At 41.2% G+C, this 22,505-nt stretch overlaps 2 protein-coding genes across 6 annotated transcripts in view; both read left to right on the forward strand.

Annotated features, from left to right (window-relative positions):
- The window catches only part of LOC141775815 (proteinase-activated receptor 4), a 198,136-nt gene that overhangs the window by 35,593 nt on the left and 140,038 nt on the right, over positions 1-22,505 (forward strand). The window lies entirely within an intron of this gene.
- LOC141775807 (phospholipid-transporting ATPase ABCA1-like) overlaps positions 4,005-22,505 on the forward strand; it is a 36,136-nt gene continuing 17,635 nt past the window's right edge. The window contains exons 1-14 of the mRNA XM_074649507.1: positions 4,005-4,161; positions 5,214-5,361; positions 5,392-5,512; positions 6,577-6,670; positions 11,492-11,633; positions 11,916-12,034; positions 14,419-14,540; positions 14,635-14,838; positions 17,308-17,397; positions 18,900-19,140; positions 19,263-19,402; positions 19,485-19,601; positions 21,347-21,532; positions 22,062-22,267. Of these exons, the coding sequence (XP_074505608.1) occupies positions 5,447-5,512; positions 6,577-6,670; positions 11,492-11,633; positions 11,916-12,034; positions 14,419-14,540; positions 14,635-14,838; positions 17,308-17,397; positions 18,900-19,140; positions 19,263-19,402; positions 19,485-19,601; positions 21,347-21,532; positions 22,062-22,267 (1,727 nt within the window). The 5' untranslated portion in view covers positions 4,005-4,161; positions 5,214-5,361; positions 5,392-5,446. The remainder of the gene's footprint in view (positions 4,162-5,213; positions 5,362-5,391; positions 5,513-6,576; positions 6,671-11,491; positions 11,634-11,915; positions 12,035-14,418; positions 14,541-14,634; positions 14,839-17,307; positions 17,398-18,899; positions 19,141-19,262; positions 19,403-19,484; positions 19,602-21,346; positions 21,533-22,061; positions 22,268-22,505) is intronic.

Raw genomic sequence — 22,505 nt, forward strand, 5'->3', positions numbered from 1 at the left:
AGTCATTTTAATACAAACTGTGAATATTCGGATCTGTTTGTAGAAACAGCAACTTAACGAATAAAAGGGATAAATGTTTATGTTGTAGCGCTCGCGGCTCCGTAGCACATCTGGCTAGCTAAATGATGAGGACAAGGTGGCTGTACTTTAACCGGAGAACCACGTCTTAACTAGCTAAACTGACGTAATGTTTGTGGCGCGTCTCTCCAGCTTCCTTCGTCTTCCTTCCTCTTCCTCCCACCTGCTTTGCTCTCCCTGCCTCCTCCCCTCTTCCTGAACCTGACCTATCCAGCTTATCTCGGGCTACATCTTCCCCTCCATGAACTCCCGATGTGTCTCTCTCATGTTAGTCCTGCAGGGCCCACCAGAGGAGCTCTGGGTGTCACAGGTGTTGCTGTTAACAAGCAATTCTGATTCTTACAAACAGTCCCTTTAAATCTTTGAAGAAATTCTGAATATGACATCAACAGACCATTATTATTATTTACCAATTGACCAACTAACAAAATTCCATTGTCAACTAATGAGAGATAAAACAATGATTTATTTTTATACAAGATATCCTTATTATTCCAAATAAAATATCTATGAGGATTGGCCACCTGTTTTACCTTCAGGGAGCTGTCAGAGTGGTGACGTCATCGCTGACTGATTGGCCGATGCAGGTCAGTGTGCGGTTAATCTGGCAGCAACATTTTATTGGAGTAATCTTGTTAGTGATATTGACTTATTATTATTTATATATATATATATATATATATACATTAATCTTGTTAGTGATATTGACTGGAAGAAAGTTTGGTCCTTACTGCAAAAGTTCCTTCTAACAAATCAGGTAAAAGAGGTGTCATTTAAGTTGAGCCACAGATTCTATCCAATGAAACATTTCTTACAAAAGTTAGAGTGACATGTAGATGTAAATTGTTCCTTCTGTGAATCATATCCTGAAACTTATTCTCATTTATTCTGGTCCTGTAAATTTACATGTGAATTGTGGAAAAAATGTCAATAATTTTATACTTGTTAACATTTTCTCAAATTTTGCACTGTACTATAGAAATATTATATTTGGTTGCTAGGGTTACAGTGATAAAGACAGTAATGCATTCTTTCTTATTAATTTAATTTTAATTCTCGCGAAGTTCCACATTCACAAGTGAAAATCTACCCCAAAAAAAGCCTAATTTCTTTGTATTTATGAAAGAAATGGAATTATATCTGTCAACAGTTTCTTCCTCACAAAATAAAAAAGCAATGAAAACAATGAATGTATGTAATATCTTTAATGTTTTTAAGTGACATTATTGTCATACTCTCGCGTGGTCCTTTTTTATTAATATTTATTTATTTTTATTGTGTTTTTTTTATTTTACGTTTTGTTTCATTTCTGTTGTCCTTTTATGTTTGGCACAGCTCTTTGTTTATGTTTTCGCTATGCTTCTTCTGTATGTAAATGTTTTTAATGTTTTCTGCTGTTACTATGGATACTGTCATTTTGAAATAATAAAAAAAAAATAAAAAAAGTCAGTGTGGTTGGTTTGTTTACATTTGAGCAGCATGGTCCGGCGGTTTGTCACCCCAGCGGGGACGTCAGTCAGCAGTGAGTGAGCTGTTTTCACGTACCGTTCCTCCGGTAGTAGCCAGCTGTAGTGGCGGGAGAGGAGACGCGGGAATCCATCTTCTGACACCAGACTAGCAGCTCCGTAGCACGGCTAGCTAGCTAAATGATGAGGACAAGGTGGCTGAACTTGAACCGGAGAACCGGGTTTTATTACCCTAACATACCGGCTAACCACGGGGATGGAAGAGTAACCAAAACAACAAAAGGCTGGTAGCCAAAAACTAGCTAATCAGATAATAACTGGCGGTAACGTTCGTGGAGCGTCTCTCCCAAGGCCTATAGAAAGGAGGCTAGGTCACGCGTCATCAATGCGTCATATCCTAGGGATATAGCGCATGCGCAGTAGAATCTCGCCTGCACTCGCCGAAATTGAGCCAATCACAACGCAGGACCGCAGCTTCATTTACACTGCGCATGCGTTATACCCCAAACCTCAAGACCAGTGACCCAGCCTCCTTCTGTAGGCCTTCGTCTCTCCAGCTTCTTTCGTCTTCCTCCTCTTCCTCACACCTGCTCTCCCTGCCCCCTCTACCTGAACCTGACCTATCCACCTATCCATCTTAACTAGGGCAACATCTTCCCCCCATGACCTACCCATGTGTCTCTCTCATGTTAGTATATTATACAATATATTTAAATATATTTAAGGGACCAGTTGAGTCTGTTTTTCTCACGAAAAGTAAATAAGTAAATTTACTCAGGTAAGTATGGATGCACTAAAACATTTACTGAAGTAAAATCGTCTGAAAAAAGTTGGACAAAATGTTGAAAAACTGTCGGAAAAAGGTTGGAAAAATGGCAGAAAAACAGCAGAAAAAAGTAAAAAATGTTCAAAAAAATTCAGAAAAAGACCGAAAATAAGTTTGAAAAATGTCCCTGAAAAGTCAGACAAAAGTCCAAAAAGAGTCCCAAAAATATCCGAATAACGGCATATAAGTACAGATGCACTATTATTTACTGAAGTACATTCTACGGAAGCCGAGAACAGTTTGTATTTTTTTTTATGGTGTTATCTCAAGATGATTATTAGTGAATTATTTCATTATAACGAGAAAACAAAAGGTTGTTTGCTCTTCTTATCTATAATGTTTATCAATCATCATGTCCAAAAAACATCAGAAAAAATGTTCGAATAATGTTTTTTTAAAGAATTTAAAAAATGGATGAAAATTGGCGAAAAAATGCGGAAACTTGGCTCAAAAAGGCAGAAGAAATGTCTTTCAAATGTCCAAAAAAGTCAGAAAAAGTGTGCAAAATGTCAGAATTTTTTTCAAGAGAAAGTCCGGAAATTGTCCAAAAAATGTCCGTAAAATGTCCAAAAAAAGTCCAAAAAATGTCCAAAGAGCGTCCCAAAGAAAATCCAAAAGATGTCCAAAAAAAAAGTTGGAAAAATATCCGAGAAATATCAGAAAGAAAGTCCCAAAATTGTTAGAAAAATGTCCGATAAAACTCCTAAAAATTCCTGGAAAATGTTTAACAAAAAATGGAAAAAAAGACAGAAGAAATGTAAGAAAAATCGTTGGAAAAAAGACGGAAAAAGGTTGGAAAAAATGTCCAAAAATCGTCCGAAAAAGTCCGAAAATAAGTCTGAAAAATGTCCCTGAAAAGTCAGACAAAGGTCCCAAAAGAGTCCCAAAAATATCCGAATAAAGTCCAAAAAATGGCAAAAACATATCCGAATAAAGTCCGGAAAAAGATGGAAAAACAGCAGAAGAAAAGTAAAAACAATGTCCAAAAACAATGTCTGAAAAATATCCGAATGAAATCCAAAAAAAGTCCAAAAAATAACCGATAAATGTCCGAAAATTAACTGATTAATGTCCGAAAAAAGATCTGAGAAATGTGTGTAAAAGTTGTGAAACAGTTTCCAGCTGCTCAGTGACCGACAGTAACCCAGCTGTTCACATTAACTCCATGAGACCGGAGGTACGTTCAGATCTCTCCTTTCAAAATAAAGGACAAGTCAGCAGTTTGTCAGATGAGAAGGAAATAAATAATAAATAAATGTTTTTATGAACAGAAAACAATTTTTTTCAAATGTGTTTTATAATAAACGACATCTTGAAACTGAGTCACATTTAAACTATAGAAATTTGTTATTACAGTTAAAATTCCAAGTACTATTACCACTAATAATACTACTCTTTTATTTTATTAAACTCACTATAAAATGATTTCAAAGCTGATAAATAATCAATTTACATGAATAGGAAATAATCCATAAAGACAGCTATAGAATAAATACAAGAAAATAATAAAATAAGAATTTAAAAATCAACAGAGAGATCTGGAAACGTTGTACTGTCCTTTAAATGTTGGTATAAGTCAGCTGTTATCATCACAACCACTCTGATTAATTATTGATAACACCATACGGAGAATCATGTGTGTTTTATTTTGAAGTAGCCGGGCGGAAGCGGTGTGATCGATTATCGGGTATTGACTGTAGTGAGTTCAGTTCAGTCCGCAGCTGCAGCTCGATGAAGAGCAGATGCTGCTGAGTGGAGCTGGAGGAGGACCCTGAACGCAACACCGACACGGTAAGCAGCCTTTAACTCTCTCCGTTAACCGGTTCATCTTTATTGATCATCTTTATTCACCTTTATAATTTAATGATATAATGATAAACTTTATTTAGACTGTCTGTTGCTGCTTCAGCTGTTTGAGTCTGAGTTAACTTCAGTTTCAGCTGCAGCTCCTCAACATGTTTGTAGTGAAGTTTCAACATGTTTCATTACAACAGATCAGACATTTAACATTTTTCTGCTTCTGTTGTTGTTTTAAAGTGACTCACAAACACGCATCAGATAAATAACTATGAACCTGAGTGTGTTTGTGAGCTGCTGCTGTAAAGATGAGATGTTTAAATTAAACTATTAATATTAATATCAGTGTGTTTCTGTGTTAAAGACTAAAAGAAAGTTTTTTTGTAGTACTTTGTAGTACTTTGTAGTACTGAAGAGGTGTAGTTGTAGTATTTGTCCGCTGGGGGCGCTGCTGCTGCTGCTCTTCTCTGTGATTGAATCAGTTCATTTCAATCAGTGAACAGTAAATCAATCAATCAATCAACCAATGATTAAAGTCAATCGGTGACTTCTGTTCAGTGTCGTCTGAACGTCTACAGAGACTTTATAATTTATATTTCTATATGAGGATCCTTAACTGTCAGACTTTAATCCATCATGTGTTCAGTTTGTCAGCTCGTTAAAACAGAGAAACACAAGACGTCTACAGCTTTACTGCACTTTATTATAATATATTATATGATTTTTATATATATATATATATATATATATATATATGTGTGTTTCCGTAGAGCAGGTCTAGAGTGTACTCTTTATAATATCAGATTAAAATATGAATGTTTGTGGAGCTGCAGGTTTGTTCTCTGAAGAGACTCGGAGAGATTCTTTCCTCTTTATATTTATGTGTGTGTATATATATATGTGTGTGTATATATATATATATATATATATAAATAATGTGTGTCTCCTTCAGTGTGAGGAGGCGGCAGAGTCTGATATCTGCTGTGACCTTTGACCTCGGTACCTTTGAGCTCTGTGCTGGCTCATCCTGTCTGTGTTTAATGCAGAGCGAGGGGCTCAGTCAGTACAGCTGAGGGACAGACGGCCGGGAGACAAGTGGTAGGAGGCTGGGAGACGGCTGAGAGGCTGAGGGACAGCAGAGAGACGGACGGCTGAGAGACGGTTGGAAGACAGCTGGGAGACGGCTGGAAGACGGACGAACGGCTGGTAAACGGACGGCTGAGAGACGAACGGCTGGTAGACGGCTGAGAGACAGACAGCTGGGTGACGGCTGGGAGACATGTCTGTCTCAACACAGCTGGGACTGTTGTTGTGGAAGAACTTCACCTACAGACGACGGCAGACGGTCAGTCTCTTATAATCAATCAATCAATATAATCAATAAGAAGATCATCCTTTATTAGTCCCTCAGTAGGGAAATTCATATTTTATTATTAATAATATCAAATATCTGATGATTGTAAAATACATGTTATAATTCCCAGTGAAGAAGCTGATAGTCAGAGTATTACTACAGTAGATGGAGTATGATAGTCAGAGTATTACTACAGTAGATGGAGTATGATAGTCAGAGTATTACTACAGTAGATGGAGTATGATAGTCAGAGTATTACTACAGTAGATGGAGTATGATAGGGTGTACACTATATGTAGAATATATATATATATATATATATATATATATATTATATATATTATATATATTATATATATATATATATAATATATAATATATATATATATATATATATATATATATATATATATATATATATATATATATATATATATATATATATATATATATATAATATATATATTATATATATATATATATGTATATATAATATATGAGAGGGAACTGAAACTTCAAGGTCACCAGACTCCATTCGTGAAAACAGTATTTTTAACTCTCCATCAGACGGCCCTTTCTGAGAGGGAACAGAACCTTCAAAGCCACCAGACTCCATTCACAAAAACACTAATTTAACCTCTCAGAACACAGTGGAGTTGCTGGTCTACCGCTGCCTAGACCGGCTGGTTAGTTTGTGTTATTTTGTGACTTTAGTGAATCTGAATGAACTCTTTAGATGACTGTTTTTATGAATGGAGTTTTGTTGCCTTGAAGAGAGCGATATAACGGCTTCATTCCCGTCGAGGTGAAGAGGTGAAAATATTCCAGAAGTCTGAAGTTTCATTAACTTGATCAAATGTAGTGATGAGCTGCTGAGAATGAAGGAGGTCAAAGGTCAAGGCCTCCTGATAACAGCTGAGGCATTCATGGTAGACCGAGTTCCTCTACTGATTTATAATCTGATTTGATGTGTTGATGATTGTGTGTTAGTGTTACCGTGTTACTGTGTGTGTGTGTGTGTTGCTGATGGTTTCCTGTCACTTCCTGTCTCTCAGCTTCAGCTCCTGGTGGAGATCCTCTGGCCGCTCTTCATCTTCTTCATCCTCATCGCCGTGCGGGTCAACTACCCTCCATACGAACAGCATGAGTGTGAGTTTAAAAAAACTTTATTGCCATCTTTTATTTGACCTTTGATCAGAGGGTTCAGTGCCTTGCTCATGGGCACCTCAGTGGTCCCCATCTGATTTAACATTGCTCTCTATGGAGCGGTTTGTTGGACTTACTCTCACTTTGGGCACCTCAGAGCCAAATGTGTAAGTCTGTTTGATTCCATAACTGCATGACCGCTACCAGCACGAGATTTCCTACAATTTGATCTACATTTTATCTATGAAAGATGAAAATTGTGGGCGAGGGAGCAATTTGTTCAGAAAATTCACAAAAGATTTTTAAAGCTCTGCTCCACTCTAGCTGTGATGTCACTCACTCTAGCTGTGATGTCACTCACTCTAGTTGTGATGTCACTCACTCTAGCTGTGATGTCACTCACTCCAGCTGTGATGTCACTCACTCTAGTTGTGAACATTCCGTCCAATACACACCCATTATAAACTCTGACACGGTCTGAAAAATTTCATAAAACGTAAACTGATTTCGTGAAAACCGTACCAGATATCAAAATGACCATTTGGCCCAATAAAGTCCAAAGTCTCGTGACCCATTTAAACTTTGAATCATTTGTCTACGTTGAAAAATGGCGAATCTGTATGGCCCCAAAGAGGAGTGTTTTTGAGCTCTCCTCACGTCGATTTCCCATTCATTTCTATGGGGGGGGGAAAAAGTGTTGTAGCTCGAAGGCACTGGAATAACATGTAGCTTAAGAAGTGTGAACGACGGTCAGCTGATGGATGAATGAGCACCGTTCACACCTGGAGGCTCTGAGTGTGAAACAGCTTTAACATGTAGACGACGTCTCAGAGAGACAGACGAGGACACTGAACGTCCTTTGAGGGGATTAACTCAGCAGGTCGCCGTTCATCATCAGAGCACCTTTACAGGTTTTAACATAAAGAAGTAATCAGATTACATCTCTGCAATGGGTCCACCTTATTGGGAACACCTGATTATCTGAAGTTATTGATCAGTTGATTCCTGATTATCTGAAGTTATTGATGGTTGATCAGTTGATTATCTGAATGTATTGATTGTTGATCGGTCTGTTGGAGAAAGTGCAGGTCTGAATGAAGCCAGTTTATCTATCAGTGCAGTTTATGGCTCTTTATCACAGATCTAGTTGAAGGTCAGAGAGCTACGTTCAGGATCAATAAAGTCACAGTAGAGTTATATAAGCACACTATTGACAACCTGACAGCAGGTAGTCATCATTCACTGTGATCAGCTTCAGATCAAACATCAATCAGGTGTTCACACGTATGTGGCCGTGAATGCACAGACGCAGGCTAGCTGTTTCCCCCTGCTTCCAGTCTATATGCTAAGCTAGGCTAGCGTGTTAAACATGGTCACACTGTGTTAAACGTGGTCACACTGTGTTAAACGCGGTGACACTGTGTTAAACGTGGTCACACTGCGTCAAACGTGGTCACACTGCGTCAAACGTAGTCACACTTGTGTTAAACGTGGTCACATTGCATCAAACGTAGTCAAACGTAGTCACACTTGTGTTAAACGTGGACACACTGCGTTAAACGTGGACACACTGCGTTAAACGTGGTCACAATGCGTTAAACGTGGTCACACTGCGTCCCTGAACACCTCCGGAGGCGGTTTGGTTGATCGGCTCACAATCCGTCCTCAATGCGTTTTGGGTGCATTAACACCTGAACTGTCTGATCTCTATCCGATCACCCAGAACACGTTTTAATGTCGGGTTTATTTCATATATGTCCTCATTATACATGTCATTCTTGTCATATGGATTGTCTACGTTGTATTTTCCTCATGTTGTTACTCTACTTCCTGTCTGAGGGACCCCTCCTCTGTTATCTTCCTGAGGTTTCTAACAGTTTTTCCCTGTTAAAGGGTTTTCTGGGTGAGTTTTTCCTCCTCCGCTGTAAAGGGGCTGAAAGGAACGACGCTGCTCAGACTGTAAAGAAAATATTTGTGCTGTTGGGCATTAAAACTAAAACAAACCTGAATAATAATCAGTTAAGAAATAAAGGAGCTTCAGGCGACGTTTACTGGAGGAACAAAAACCTGATGGACTGGATCAGGATCGGCTCAGTGTTCAGGACTCAGACTAACCCAGACCAGGACTCAGACTGACCCAGACCATTACTCAGATTAACGGAGACCACATTGAACCCTGTGTGCGTGCAGGAAGCTGCTGGTCTTCCTGTTTCTCAGTGAAAGCAGAAGGATCCGTCGGAGCGGCAGCAGAATATTTGTGCGGTGATTCAGCAACATGTGAGTTCAGACATGTTGAAACTCGTCGTTTTAAAGCAGCTCAGAGAGAAAAGTTCACTTCAGGTTTCCTCATGATCCAGATTCACTCGAGTCTTTTCTCAAACACAAAGTTAAGATTTAAAAACGTTCCTGTTGTCCATCTTCATGTATTCATGTGAGAGACCTTCGATCTCCTTTATAGTTAACAACCATTTTTAGTGTAGCGAGTATTTATGTTGTATTTATCATATAAACATGTGAGACCTGGTTTGTGCTGTTCTAACATTCAATACGGTTTCATTCCCGTTGAAATGGTGAAGATGTCGTTAAGAGAATTTAGGGAACCAAAACCTTGTGTTTGGATTGCAGGGACTGCATGTAGCTCCTGTGAGACAAATCCAGGGGTAAAAAGCCCCTGAAGGGGTGGAGTTAGTGGATCTGATGGTCTCTGATTGGTCAAACTCAGATACAGGAAACTCTCCAGTGTCAATATGAGGACGCTGATACAGTGATTTATATATTTAGTTGGAGAGTGAACTGACCTGCTATCTAATCTGTAGTGATTAGAAAGAGGCCAGTTGGCAGTCTTGAAGGTTCTTAAGGTTCTCTGATAGTGGCGAGGAGTGGGGGGGGGGGGTTAAAGGTCGTTTTGACTGCCGCCATCCACCCGGCTCACTGTCGCTGCTGCAGGTTATAATAAACCTATCCTAGTTATCTACCTGCAGGGTGTCCAGGTGAACCGATGGACCGTCTGTTCCAACGCAGCAGGAAGATAAAACTCCTGAAATCCTTCAGATTAACTCTTGTCTTCACAAACACCATCACATATAGTCTATATGTACTATATATAGTCTTTATAGTGTTAAATCACATGTTCATATAGTGTTAAATCACATGTTCATATAGTGTTAAATCACATGTTCATATAGTGTTAAATCACATGTTCATATAGTGTTAAATCACATGTTCATATAGTGTTAAATCCCATGTTCATATAGTGTTAAATCACATGTTCATATAGTGTTAAATCCCATGTTCATATAGTGTTAAATCACATGTTCATATAGTGTTAAATCCCATGTTCATATAGTGTTCATATAGTGTTAAATCACATGTTCATATAGTGTTCATATAGTGTTAAATCACATGTTCATATAGTGTTAAATCACACATTCATATACTGTTAATATAGTGTTAAATCACATGTTCACATAGTCTTCATATAATGTTAAATCACACGTTCATATACTGTTAATATAGTGTTAAATCACATGTTCATATACTGTTAAATCACATGTTCGTAAAGGGTTAAACCACGTGTTTGTATAGTGTTAAATCACATGTTCGTATAGTTTTAAATCACGCGTTCGTATAGTGGTAAATCACACGTTCGTATAGTGTTAAATCACATGTTTATACAGTGTTAAATCACGTGTTTGTATAGTCTTAAATCACATGTTTATATAGTGTTAAATCACATGTTTATATAGTGTTAAATCACATGTTCATATAGTCTTAAATCACGTGTTTGTATAGTCTTAAATCACATGTTTATAGTGTTAAATCACATGTTCATAGAGTGTTAAATCACTTGTTGATATAGTGTTAAATCACATGTTTATAGTGTTAAATCACATGTTTATAGTGTTAGATCACATGTTGATAGTGTTCATATAGTGTTAAATCACATGTTCATATAGTGTTAAATCACATGTTCATATAGTGTTAAATCACATGTTCATATAGTGTTAAATCCCATGTTCATATAGTGTTGAATCACATGTTCATATAGTGTTGAATCACATGTTCATATAGTGTTGAATCACATGTTCATATAGTGTTGAATCACATGTTCATATAGTGTTAAATCACATGTTCATATAGTGTTAAATCACATGTTCATATAGTGTTAAATCCCATGTTCATATAGTGTTAAATCACATGTTCATATAGTGTTAAATCACATGTTCATATAGTGTTAAATCACGTGTTCATATAATGTTAAATCACGTCTTTATATAGCGTTAAATCACGTCTTTACATATTGTTAAAGCACATGTTCATATAGTGTTAAATCACGTGTTCATATAGTGTTAAATCACATGTTCATATAGTGTTAAATCACATGTTCATATAATGTTAAATCACATGTTCATATAGTGTTAAATCACATCTTTATACAGTGTTAAATCACGTCTTTATACAGTGTTAAATCACGTGTTCATATAGTGTTAAACACGTGTTCATATAGTGTTAAATCACATGTTCCCCTAGCGTTCATATATGTTCTTGAGACTAGGGTCGTCCTCGACCAAAGAAGTTCTTAGTTGACTAACACATGATTTTGTCGACTAATCGATTCGGATCTGTAAAACTGAGTTTCTCCACAAAGAATCACTTTAAATCTGGTGTTTACAGCGATGAGCTCACAAGTTTCTTAGAAAGTTGTCATTTAGCATGAAAAAAAAACATATTAATCACCTAATCTTCTAAAGAAATCGCAGTTGACTGAGACACTTTTACTTTGGTATAAAAGATTCACTTCCTGTTTTTTTTGTCTGTCTAAAGGTCATTTCCCGAACAAGGCGATGCCGTCGGCCGGCACGCTGCCCTGGCTTCAGGGGATCCTCTGCAACGCCAACAACCCGTGCTTCAGGAGCCCGACGCCGGGCGAGTCTCCGGGCGTTGTTGGCAACTTCAACGACTCCATGTGAGAACACGTTCTAGAGACTTTTATTCTGGAAATCTGGTCCGATCTTTAATTTAGAAATGTTACTATTAAAGACTAAAAACTACTTTGTTTTTTACATTGAAGGATCAAAATCAATGTGACCTTTTGAACTCTGAGAGCTGCTTCCTTCTGTTTATTTAAACAGTTTCACTCATCACTCTGTTATGACATTATATACTGTATATATATATATATATATATATAATATAATATAATGTTGATGTAATGTTTAACTACAAACTGCACGTTCTTTGTTTTCAGAATTTCTCGTCTGTTTTCGGACGCCAAGAAGATTCTTCTGTACAGTCAGAACGATAAAAACCTGGACGGATTTAAGGAGCTCGCTCAGGCTCTGAGCGTGCTGCAGAAGAGCCAATCAGGTAGGAACCAGAACCAGTCAGAACGTTTAAGCTTTTCTGCGGCGGTTTTCAGCAGTTTTTCTGATGTCTCCCTTCTTGGAGGTGGATTTCTTCAGGCTCATTTAACAGAAAGAATTTCCCTCCTTTGTGTGTTAATTGTCTCTGTGGGGGGCGTTTCTGTTCTCTACCTGCTCCGACCTGCCGGCCCTCCCCCTCCTCCTCCTTCTCCTCTTCTGATGAAGATTTATTCCCTCTAATCACGTCCGATCTCACAAAGCGAGGACGTTGTGTTTCGTGAGAAGGAGCTTCTGTGATGTGAGCGGGGGCAGGGAGGCGAGCTACGACAGGTCTACCTGGTAGAAGCTTCTCAGGTGATCCAACCTGGTCATAGTTCAGAGCAGAGAGGAAACATCAGAGTTTAGACCAGAACCAGAGAGCTCAGACCAGAACCAGAGAGCTCAGCGTGTGGCGGTCAGCAGGTCTCTCAGCGTGTCCTCTCTCTCTCTCCACGCTGAGTGTCAGAGTTCAGACGTGTCGCTCTGGATGAAACCTGAGAGTTTGTTCAGCTGCAGTTTGTCCCACATTAAGGTTATTAAGTTCTCGTACATTCAGAGTGTTTATTAAGGTTATTAAGTTCTCGTAGTGGAAGATGTTAATTTAACTTGTGAAATCTTTACTGGAGCTGCAGAGGAGTTCTGACCTGTTCATACACAACGATTCAAAAGATCCTCTGAACGCAGAATATACTGAATATCAGATGAACATAATCCCAGTTTAAGCCTCTAGTCCTGGTGTTAGTCCAAGTGCTAGTCCTGGTGTTAGTTCTGGTTTTAGTCCAAGTGTTAGTCCTCGTTTTAGTCCAGGTGTTAGTTGTAGTGTTAGTCCTAGTTTTAGTCCAGGTGTTAGTCCTGGTGTTAGTCCAAGTGCTAGTCCTGGTGTTAGTTCTAGTGTTAATCCTGCTTTTAGTCCTGGTTCTAGTCCTGGTGTTAGTTCTGGTTTTAGTCCAAGTGTTAGTCCTGGTGTTAGTCCTCGTTTTAGTCCTAGTGTTAGTTCTGGTGTTAGTCCTTGTTGTAGTTCTGGTGTTAGTCCTGGTGTTAGTCCTAGTTTTAGTCCAGATCTTAGTCCTGGTTTAAGTCCAGATGTTAGTCCTGGTTTTAGTCCAGATATTAGTCCAGATGTCAGGCCTTGTTGTAGTTCTGTTTTTAGTCCAGATGTTAGTCCTGGTTTTAGTCCAGATGTTAGTCCAGATGTTAGTCCAGGTTTTAATCCAGATATTAGTCCAGGCTTTAGTCCAGGGTGTTAGTCCATGTGTTAGTCCAGATTTTAGTCCAGGTATTAGTCCTGGTTTTAGTCCAGATGTTAGTCCTGGTTTTAGTCCAGATGTTAGTCCTGGTTTTAGTCCAGATGTTAGTCCTGGTTTTAGTCCAGATGTTAGTCCTGGTTTTAGTCCAGATGTTAGTCCAGATGTTAGTCCAGGTGTTGGTCCTGGACTGTGTATACTGACAGCTGATTGGCTGAGAGTCATCTTTAGTGGAATAAATTCCGGGTGGATGTTTCTAATTGGAGCCGACGTGTTTCTCAGTTGGAGCTCTCAGAGGAAACTCGTCCTCATTTAACCAATCACATCACTCAGAGCTGCTGATGTCAGACAGCTCCACCTGTCGTCTGACCCGTCACTAACCGTGTTAGTTCATAGTGTGTATATATATATATATATATATATATATATAGTAACCTATGTACTGTATATATAATATAAAAACTGTACTTCCTGTTTGATTTAAACGTGTTGACAGATTGTGGAGGTTTGTCTTCGCTACCTGTTTAAACCTGCAGAAGAAGAAGAAGGAGGGGGGGGTGATGTGGACGTGTGACAACATGAAGTCTTTCTGTAGAACTGTAACAGTGATAAATCTGTTCATTGATGTCAGGACCTGTAGCCTCGGGCGTCTGTCTCACCTGTAGCCTCGGGCGTCTGTCTCACCTGTAGCCTCGGGCGTCTGTCTCACCTGTAGCCTCTGGCGTCTGTCTCACCTGTAGCCTCTGGCGTCTGTCTCACCTGTAGCCTCTGGCGTCTGTCTCAGCTGTAGCCTCTGGCTTCTGTCTCAGCTGTAGCCTCTGGCTTCTGTCTCACCTGTAGCCGTCTGTCTCACCTGTAGCCTCTGGCGTCTGTCTCACCTATAGCCTCTGGCGTCTGTCTCACCTGTAGCTTCTGGCGTCTGTCTCACCTGTAGCCTCTGGCGTCTGTCTCACCTGTAGCCGTCTGTCTCACCTGTAGCTTCTGGCGTCTATCTCACCTGTAGCCTCAGGCGTCTGTCTCACCTGTAGCAGTCTTTTTCACCTGTAGTTATGTCTCACCTGTTTCTCTGAAGACAGAATCTCTGATCTTCTTTTTGTAATTTTAGGATTCAAGTTGAGACACTTCCTGCGAGACAACGAGGATCTGTCGACGTTCCTGCTGAGAAACGCATCGCTCTCTGAAGACGCCGTCCAACAGATCAAAGAAGCCGACGTCAACCTGGAGAAGGTGAGAACAGCCAATCAGGAACAAGGGGATAATTGACCTTCTGATAATAACGAACCTGACCTTTTGACCCCTCCTCTTTTGCCGTCGGTTTCAGGTCCTCCTGAAAGGTTTCGGGGTCCACCTGAGGGACATGTGTCCCAGGAACGGGGGCAAGCAGAGTCTGGAGGACTTTGTGACGATCTCAGACCAACAGGTGTCGATGCTGGTACAGGATAATCTCTGTGGGAAGCCGCCCGCCTGGCTGAACCACGCCGAGGAGCACTTCCTGAACAACCTGGACTTCCTGAAACCCATCCAGGTAAGAACAAACCTGCGTTGCCGCTCGGAACGGGCCGGCTGCTTGGCGCCCGGTAGCCTCTCGGAATAGCTGCTTGCAGCATGGTCGGGGGGCTCGTGGCCGTTGCGAGCGTACGGCCTTTCGGAACGTGCTGATTGGTCGTCTCAAAGGAAGTGCTGCTTGCAGCGTTGTTGAGAACCGCTCGTGGTTCGTTGACTCCGGGGAAGTGAAGAAAGGTTTGGTTGTAAAGGTTCATATATCGTCCAGCATCCAGCAGTCGGTGAGCCTGACTGAAGCCCCGCCCCCGCCGCTGCACAGAGCGCTGGCCGTTTAATTATTCAAAGTTTATTAATATTGAAGGTGTCCAAATTGCACCAAATTCGACACGGCACTCCACGGCGACCCCAGTGATACACAACGCCAAGTGCGAAGTCGATCGGATGAACTGTTCTGGAGATATGTGAAGGACACACACACAGAGAGTTATAGCATTCCCTTATAGTGTTGGGGTTGAATCCCAAATCCTTCGCCATCATCTGGTCTGTCAACTCTGACTCCTGCTACTACTAGATACTTAGACTATAAACTGTTACCTTCATCACAATGATCAAATGTTTTGCGGCTCCAGACAGATTTTTTTCTTCTTTTTTTTGCCTAAAATGTCTCTTTTGATAGTAAAGGTTGCTGACTCATGGTCTAGTGTTAAAAAAGTTAACAAAAATCACAATAAATCTTAATATCGAATCACAATACTTAAAAATCACAATAGATATCGAATCAGCACCCAAGTATCATGATAGTATCTCATATTCAGCCGATGTTACACGATGTTCATACACACACTGATTACATTATTCAACCACCTTACTGCATGTACATATACACACCAAACACACCTTTATTGTGTGTTTGTGCGTGTGTTGTGTGTTAGGAGGCGGGTCTCGGCCTGTTTCTCCACCCCCTCAGTTATTCAGTGTGTGTTTGGTGTGTATTCAGTGTGTATTGTGTTGTTGTGTTGGGAGGCGTGTCTCGGCCCGTCTCTCCACCCTCTCACTTCTTCATGTAGCCTGGAGTCTTGTTTGTTTGCAGCCGTCAGCGCGGCGTCGTGTCTTTTGTGTTCAGAAAATCTACGAGCTGTTGACTGACGGTGTGAAACCGACTGAACTCCACGTTTCCACGGCAACACGGAGAGAAATCCTTAAAATGCTTCAGTCAGACGCTGACAGAAAACAATCCTCCTCAAGTTTCTAGTTTCAGTAAAGTTAACAGCTGGTGACACTTTAACACATTAACTCTACTTGTGGTTTTCAGGTTGTAGCGGCTCAGTGTTAAAGCTAGAGTGAAGATACTGGTATCATCTGAAACTATAAAACCTGATGAATCCATCGGTACCAACCATGTCATACTAGCTGGTAGTGAAGGAGGTTGAGGCTCAGCTGAGCCTCTAATTAATGGCTGAAGACTTTCACAAGATGGTTCAACCAGACAGACAGAGACACATGAAGAACTAAAGCTGTCAGTTAACATGTTAACCCAAATTTGTTTTAACGCCACTAATGTCTTTAACGCAACTTATGATTTTGAATTAACCTATTACCTATGAGGAATCCGTCTGTACAAAATCCATCGGTACCAACTACGTCATACTAGCTGATCATGAAGGAGGTTAAATAACGCTCCAAACTTACACTCGATTTTGGTGAGGAAAAACTGTCATGTCCATTTTCAAAAGTCAGAAAATTGTATGAAATTTTTTTTTTTAATTGTCAGAAAAAAGTCTGAAAAATGTCCAAAAAATATCCCAAAAAGTCATAAAACTGTCCAGAAAAAAGTTTTAAAAAGTCAGAAAATTGTCCAAAAAATGGTGAAAAAAAAGTCTGTAAAATGTCCAAAAAATATCCCAAAAAGATTAAAAAATGTCAGAAAAAAAGTCTGAAAAATGTCCAAAAAAAGAAAGTCTGAAAGATACTAGCTGGTCATGAAGGAGGTTAAATAACGCTCCAAACTTACGCTAAATTTAGGCGAGGAAAAACTGTCTTGTCCATTTTCAAAGGGGTCCCTTGACCTCTGACCTCCAGATCAGTGAATGTAAATGGGTTCTATGGGTACCCACGAGTCTCCCCTTTACAGACATGCCCACTTTATGATCATCACATGCAGTTTGGGGCAAGTCATAGTCAAGTCAGCACACTGACACACTGACAGCTGTTGTTGCCTGTTGGGCTGCAGTTTGCCATGTTATGATTGGAGCATATTGTTTTATGCTAAATGCAGTACCTGTGAGGGTTTCTGGATCAATATCTGTCATTGTTCTGTATTGTTAATTTATTTAATAATGTACACACAGAACTGAGATCAGCTGTAACCACGTTAACATCATCAGGGACAAACATTTAATATAATAAAATACTGTTAAATATCTAAAATGGAAATAAAGCATCTCTTCTGACCTGAAGCTGTAAACTGAAGATGTCTCTTTGTGTCTCTCAGATGGACGTGGCGTCCGACCCCGAGGCTGTCAAACTGGTTGCCAGGGCGACCAACAACCTCCTGGACAGTCTGGGTTCACTGGCAGTGGAGGTAAGAATCACACCTGGTCACCTGACCCCTCTGAGGACACCGTGTCCTCCAGTAGAGTCCTCCAGCCCGCCCCAGCAGCAGACTGGGTTTACTGGGTTCACTTGGCAGGTCTCGGTGTCTCCGAGAGTCTTTGTGTCCAGATAAAAGAGACCAATGATCTGCAGCTGAACAAAGACTCTCAGCAGGGTTTCACTTCACAGTCCCAACAAACAACAAACACTCAGCGTCCCCTGCTCGCTGTCCTGCACGCCGTCCCCTGCTCGCCGTCTCGCTTGCTGTCCCGCTCATCGTCCACGCTCAGCGTCTCGCTCGCCGTCCCGCACTCGAGCGTTGTAAGCGGTGTTGTTTTTGTAAGCCGGTACCTCCCAGAATGCTTTTCTTTAGTCACAGATAATAGAAGTACATTTAATCTGGCTGAGAGACGACCAGGATATTTTATATTTTAACGTTCGTCAGTCAAAGATTCTCGTGGTTTTCAGACAGTCGTCATCATCATCATCATCATCTGTAGAAATGGGGTGAAGGTTGTGAACTCTGCTGAAGTCATCAGATTTAAAACAGGAAGTAACGACAGACTGTCAGCAGATGTTTGTTTCTGTTTATTTCTTCACTTTGAGTTTGTTCTGTTCTTGTAAACTTTAAACTGGAACATCGACGTGAGCTCACAGCTGTAAACAGCTGACCGGCGTGTAAACAAAATAATAACTTTGTTTATTACATGGGTCTGTTGAATACTCGATTCTGATTGGTCAAGGCGTTCTACGGTCTGTTATTTCTTTAATAAGCAGGATAATGTACAGCTGGTGGGTCATTATTGTGAAAAATTCAGACATTTTTCAGACTTTTTTTCTGCCTAATTTTATTTTTTTTACGACAATTTTTGGACATTTTCTGACTTTTTCAAACATTTTTCAAACTTTTTTGGACGATTTTCAGACCTTTTTTACGACAATTTTTCAACTTTTTCCAAGCATTTTTTGGACTTTTCTTCTGCCTTTTTCTAATATTTTGGACATTTCTTCTGAGATTTTTTGGGATATTTTACTGACATTTCTACTTACTTTTTTCCTCCTTTTTGTGACTTTTTTTCGGACATTTTTTTCATTCCATTTTTGGACATTTTCTGGACAATATTCGGACAATTTTCTGACTTTTTATTGAACATTTTGCAGACAATTTTTTGAACCTGTCAGGTTTATTTCACAATAATGACCTGCTAGCTGTACATTACACATCGCCTTGTCGGGGTTTATTTCACAATAATGACCTGCTAGCGGTACATTACACATCGCCCTATCGGGGTTTATTTCACAATAATGACCTGCTAGCAGTACATTACACATCGCCCTATCGGGGTTTATTTCACAATAATGACCTGCCAACTGTACATTACACATCGCCCTGTTGGGTTTATTTCACAATAATGGCCTGCTAGCTGTACATTACGTGTCACATATTTCCACTTCTTTGCTTTCGTGACACTCGATGTGTTTTCTGTGCAGCTGGCCGGTATGAAGAGCTGGATCGACCTGAGGAATGAGATCATCTTCCTGACGCAGAACGCCACGTCATCGCCCAGCACAATGTACCAGGCCGTCTCCAGGATCGTGTGCGGCCACCCTGAAGGCGGCGGCCTGCAGATCAAATCCCTCAACTGGTACGAGGACAGCAACTACAAGGCTCTGTTCGGCAACCAAAACAGCAGCGAGGACGAGTCCACGGGGCTCTACGACAACTCCTCCAGTGAGTCCTCGGGGGGGGGGGGGGGGGGGGGTTCATACTGGTGGTGTAGTGGTGGTGTATTGGTGGTGTACTGGTGGTGTACTGGTGACCAGTACAGACCTCTAAATGTGTGTGTTTTGCAGCTCCGTTCTGTAACAGCCTGGTGAAGAACATGGACTCTAACCCCATGTCCAGGATGATCTGGCAGGCCCTGAAGCCTCTGCTGCTGGGGAAGATCCTCTACACCCCCCACACCCCCGCCACCCAGAGGGTCATCCACGAGGTATGACGTCACTTCCTGTCTCGTCACTTCCTGCAGGTGGAGCAGTGCGTCTCACCTGTTTCTGTGTCTGTGGTGCGTTCAGGTGAACCGGACCTTCCAGGAGCTCGGTGTGTTCAGGGACCTGGGCGGGATGTGGGAGGAGATGAGACCCAAAGTCTGGAGCTTCATGGAGAATAGCGAGCAGATGGACGTGATCAGAGTAAACAGGCTCCGCCCACCACCTCACCTGTCATCATATTGATTATCATGATTGATTAGTGCTCGTATACATATATGTTATATATATATACAGACGTAGGCAAAGTTGTTGGTAATGTTCCGTTAAAGAGAGAAAAACCCACAATGGTCACTGAAATAACTTGAAACTGACAAAAGTAATAATAAATAAAAATTTACTGAAAATGAACTAATGAAAATCAGATATTGTTTTTGAATTGTGGTTCAACAGAATCATTTTAAAAAACAAACTGATGAAACTGGCCTAGACAAAAATGATGGTAGCCCTAGAAAAGATGTAAAATAATGTGACCATAGGGACATATTAAACTAAGGTGTGTCCTGTAATTAGCATCACAGGTATCTTCAAACTTGTAATCAGTCAGTCTGCCTATTTAAAGGGTGAAAAGTAGTCACTGTGCTGTTTGGCATCATGGTGTGTACCACACTGAACATGGACCACAGAAAGCTAAGGAGAGAGTTGTCTCAGGAGATCAGAAAGAACATTATAGACCTTCATGTTAAAGGTAAAGGCTATAAGACCATCTCCAAGCAGCTTGATGTTCCTGTGACTACAGCTGCACATATTATTCAGAAGTTTAAGGTCCATGGGACTGTAGCCTACCTCCCTGGACGTGGCCGCAAGAGGAAAATTGATGACATATTGAAGAGACGGATAATACGAATGGTAACCAAAGAGCCCAGAACAACTTCCAAAGAGATTAGAGGTGAACTCCAAGGTCAAGGTACATCAGTGTCAGATCGCACCATCCGTCACTGTTTGAGCCAAAGTGGACTTAATGGAAGACGACCCAGGAGGACACCAAATCATAAAAAAGCGAGACTGGAATTTTCCAAAATGCATATTGACAAGCCACAAAGCTTCTGGGAGAATGTCCTTTGGACAGATGAGACAAAACGGGAGCTTTTTGGCAAGTCACATCAGCTCTATGTTCACAGACGAAGAGATGAAGCATCCAAAGAAAAGAACACTGTACCTAATGTGAAACATGGAGGAGGCTCGGTTATGTTATGGGGCTGCTTTGTTGCATCTGGCACAGGGTGTCTTGAATCTGTGCAGGGTGCAATGAAATCTCAAGACTATCAAGGCATTCTGGAGCGAAATGTGCTGCCCAGTGTCAGAAAGCTTGGTCTCAGTTGCAGGTCATGGGTCCTCAAACAGGATAATGACCCAAAACACAGCTAAACACACCCAAGAATGGCTAAGAACTAAACATTGGACTATTCTGAAGTGGCCTTCTATGAGCCCGGATCTAAATCCTATTGAACATCTGTGGAAGGAGCTGAAACATGCAGTCTGGAGAAGGCACCCTTCAAACCTGAGACAGCTGGAGCAGTTTGCTCACGAGGAGTGGGCCAACATACCTGTCGACAGGTGCAGAAGTCTCATTGAGAGTTACAGAAATCACTTGTTTGCAGTGATTGCCTCAAAAGGTTGTGCAACAAAATATTAAGTTAAGGGTACCATCATTTTTGTATAGGCCAGTTTCATTAGTTTGTTTTTTTAAATGATTCTGCTGAACCATAATTCAAAAACAATATCTGATTTTCATTAGTTAATTTTCAGTGAATTTTTATTTATTACTTTTGTCAGTTTCAAGTTATTTCAGTGACCATTGTGGGTTTTTCTCTCTTTAACGGAACGTTACCAACAACTTTGCCTACGTCTGTATATATTATATAATAAAATCCTGATGTGTCGTTTAGACTCTGCTGAAGAACAACTTCACCGCTAGCTTCTTCCACGCTCAGCTGAGCAGCACCGACTGGACCGTCGCCGACATCTCTAACTTCCTGTCCAAGCGGCCAGAGACTGCGGGCGGCACCGTCACCTGGAGGGAGGTGTTCAACGAGACCGACCACGCCATCATGAGTATTTCCCACTTCATGGAGGTCAGTGCTAACTAGAGTTTCTCGAACCGGTTTGATGTTAACCACAACACCGGCCCAGACTGGACCGGACCGGACCGGTATACCCAGTTTCACCACTGGGTGTCGCACTCACGACCGTCTCTACCTCGCTGTCTCTGTGGGGACCGTCTCTACCTTGCTGTCTCTGTGGGGACCGTCTCTACCTTGCTGTCTCTGTGGGGACCGTCTCTAATTGCTGACTCTGTGGGGACCGTCTTTACCTTGCTGTCTCTGTGGGGACCGTCTTTACCTCGCTGACTCTGTGGGGACCGTCTCTACCTCGCTGACTCTGTGGGGACCGTCTCTAACTCGCTGACTCTGTGGGGACCGTTTCTATCTCGCTGTCTCTGTGGGGACCGTCTCTAACTCGCTGACTCTGTGGGGACCGTCTCTATCTCGCTGTCTCTGTGGGGACCGTCTCTATCTCGCTGTCTCTGTGGGGACCGTCTCTACCTCGCTGACTCTGTGGGGACCGTTCACACCTGACCTGACCTCTCTCTGTGTATTTTAGTGTGTGAATCTGGACAAACTGGAGCCCGTCTCCACCGAGGAGGGACTGGTCAACCAGTCCATGGTGCTGCTGGAGGACAGGAAGTTCTGGGCGGGAATCGTGTTCCCGGACGTCGACCCCAACGCCACTGAGCTGCCGGCCAAACTCAACTACAAGATCCGCATGGACATCGACAACGTGGAGAGGACCAATAAGATTAAAGACGCGTAAGGACACACACACACACACACACACACACACAGAGAGATGAAAGTGTTCCTGTTGCTGAACGACCTCAGTGACCCTGAAATCACTCAGTCAGAAGAATTTCCATCAGGATTAACGACATTAATCTGATCGTTTTTTCACCTTAAAACAACACGGAGACGCCCGACAGCTGTGTTTGTTTACAGTCATCATGGGGACTCAGCTCCCCTGTAAGCACTAACAGGTCCAAACAACTTA

The sequence above is a fragment of the Sebastes fasciatus genome, chromosome 10 (genome assembly GCF_043250625.1).
Source record: "Sebastes fasciatus isolate fSebFas1 chromosome 10, fSebFas1.pri, whole genome shotgun sequence".
NCBI lineage: Eukaryota > Metazoa > Chordata > Actinopteri > Perciformes > Sebastidae > Sebastes > Sebastes fasciatus.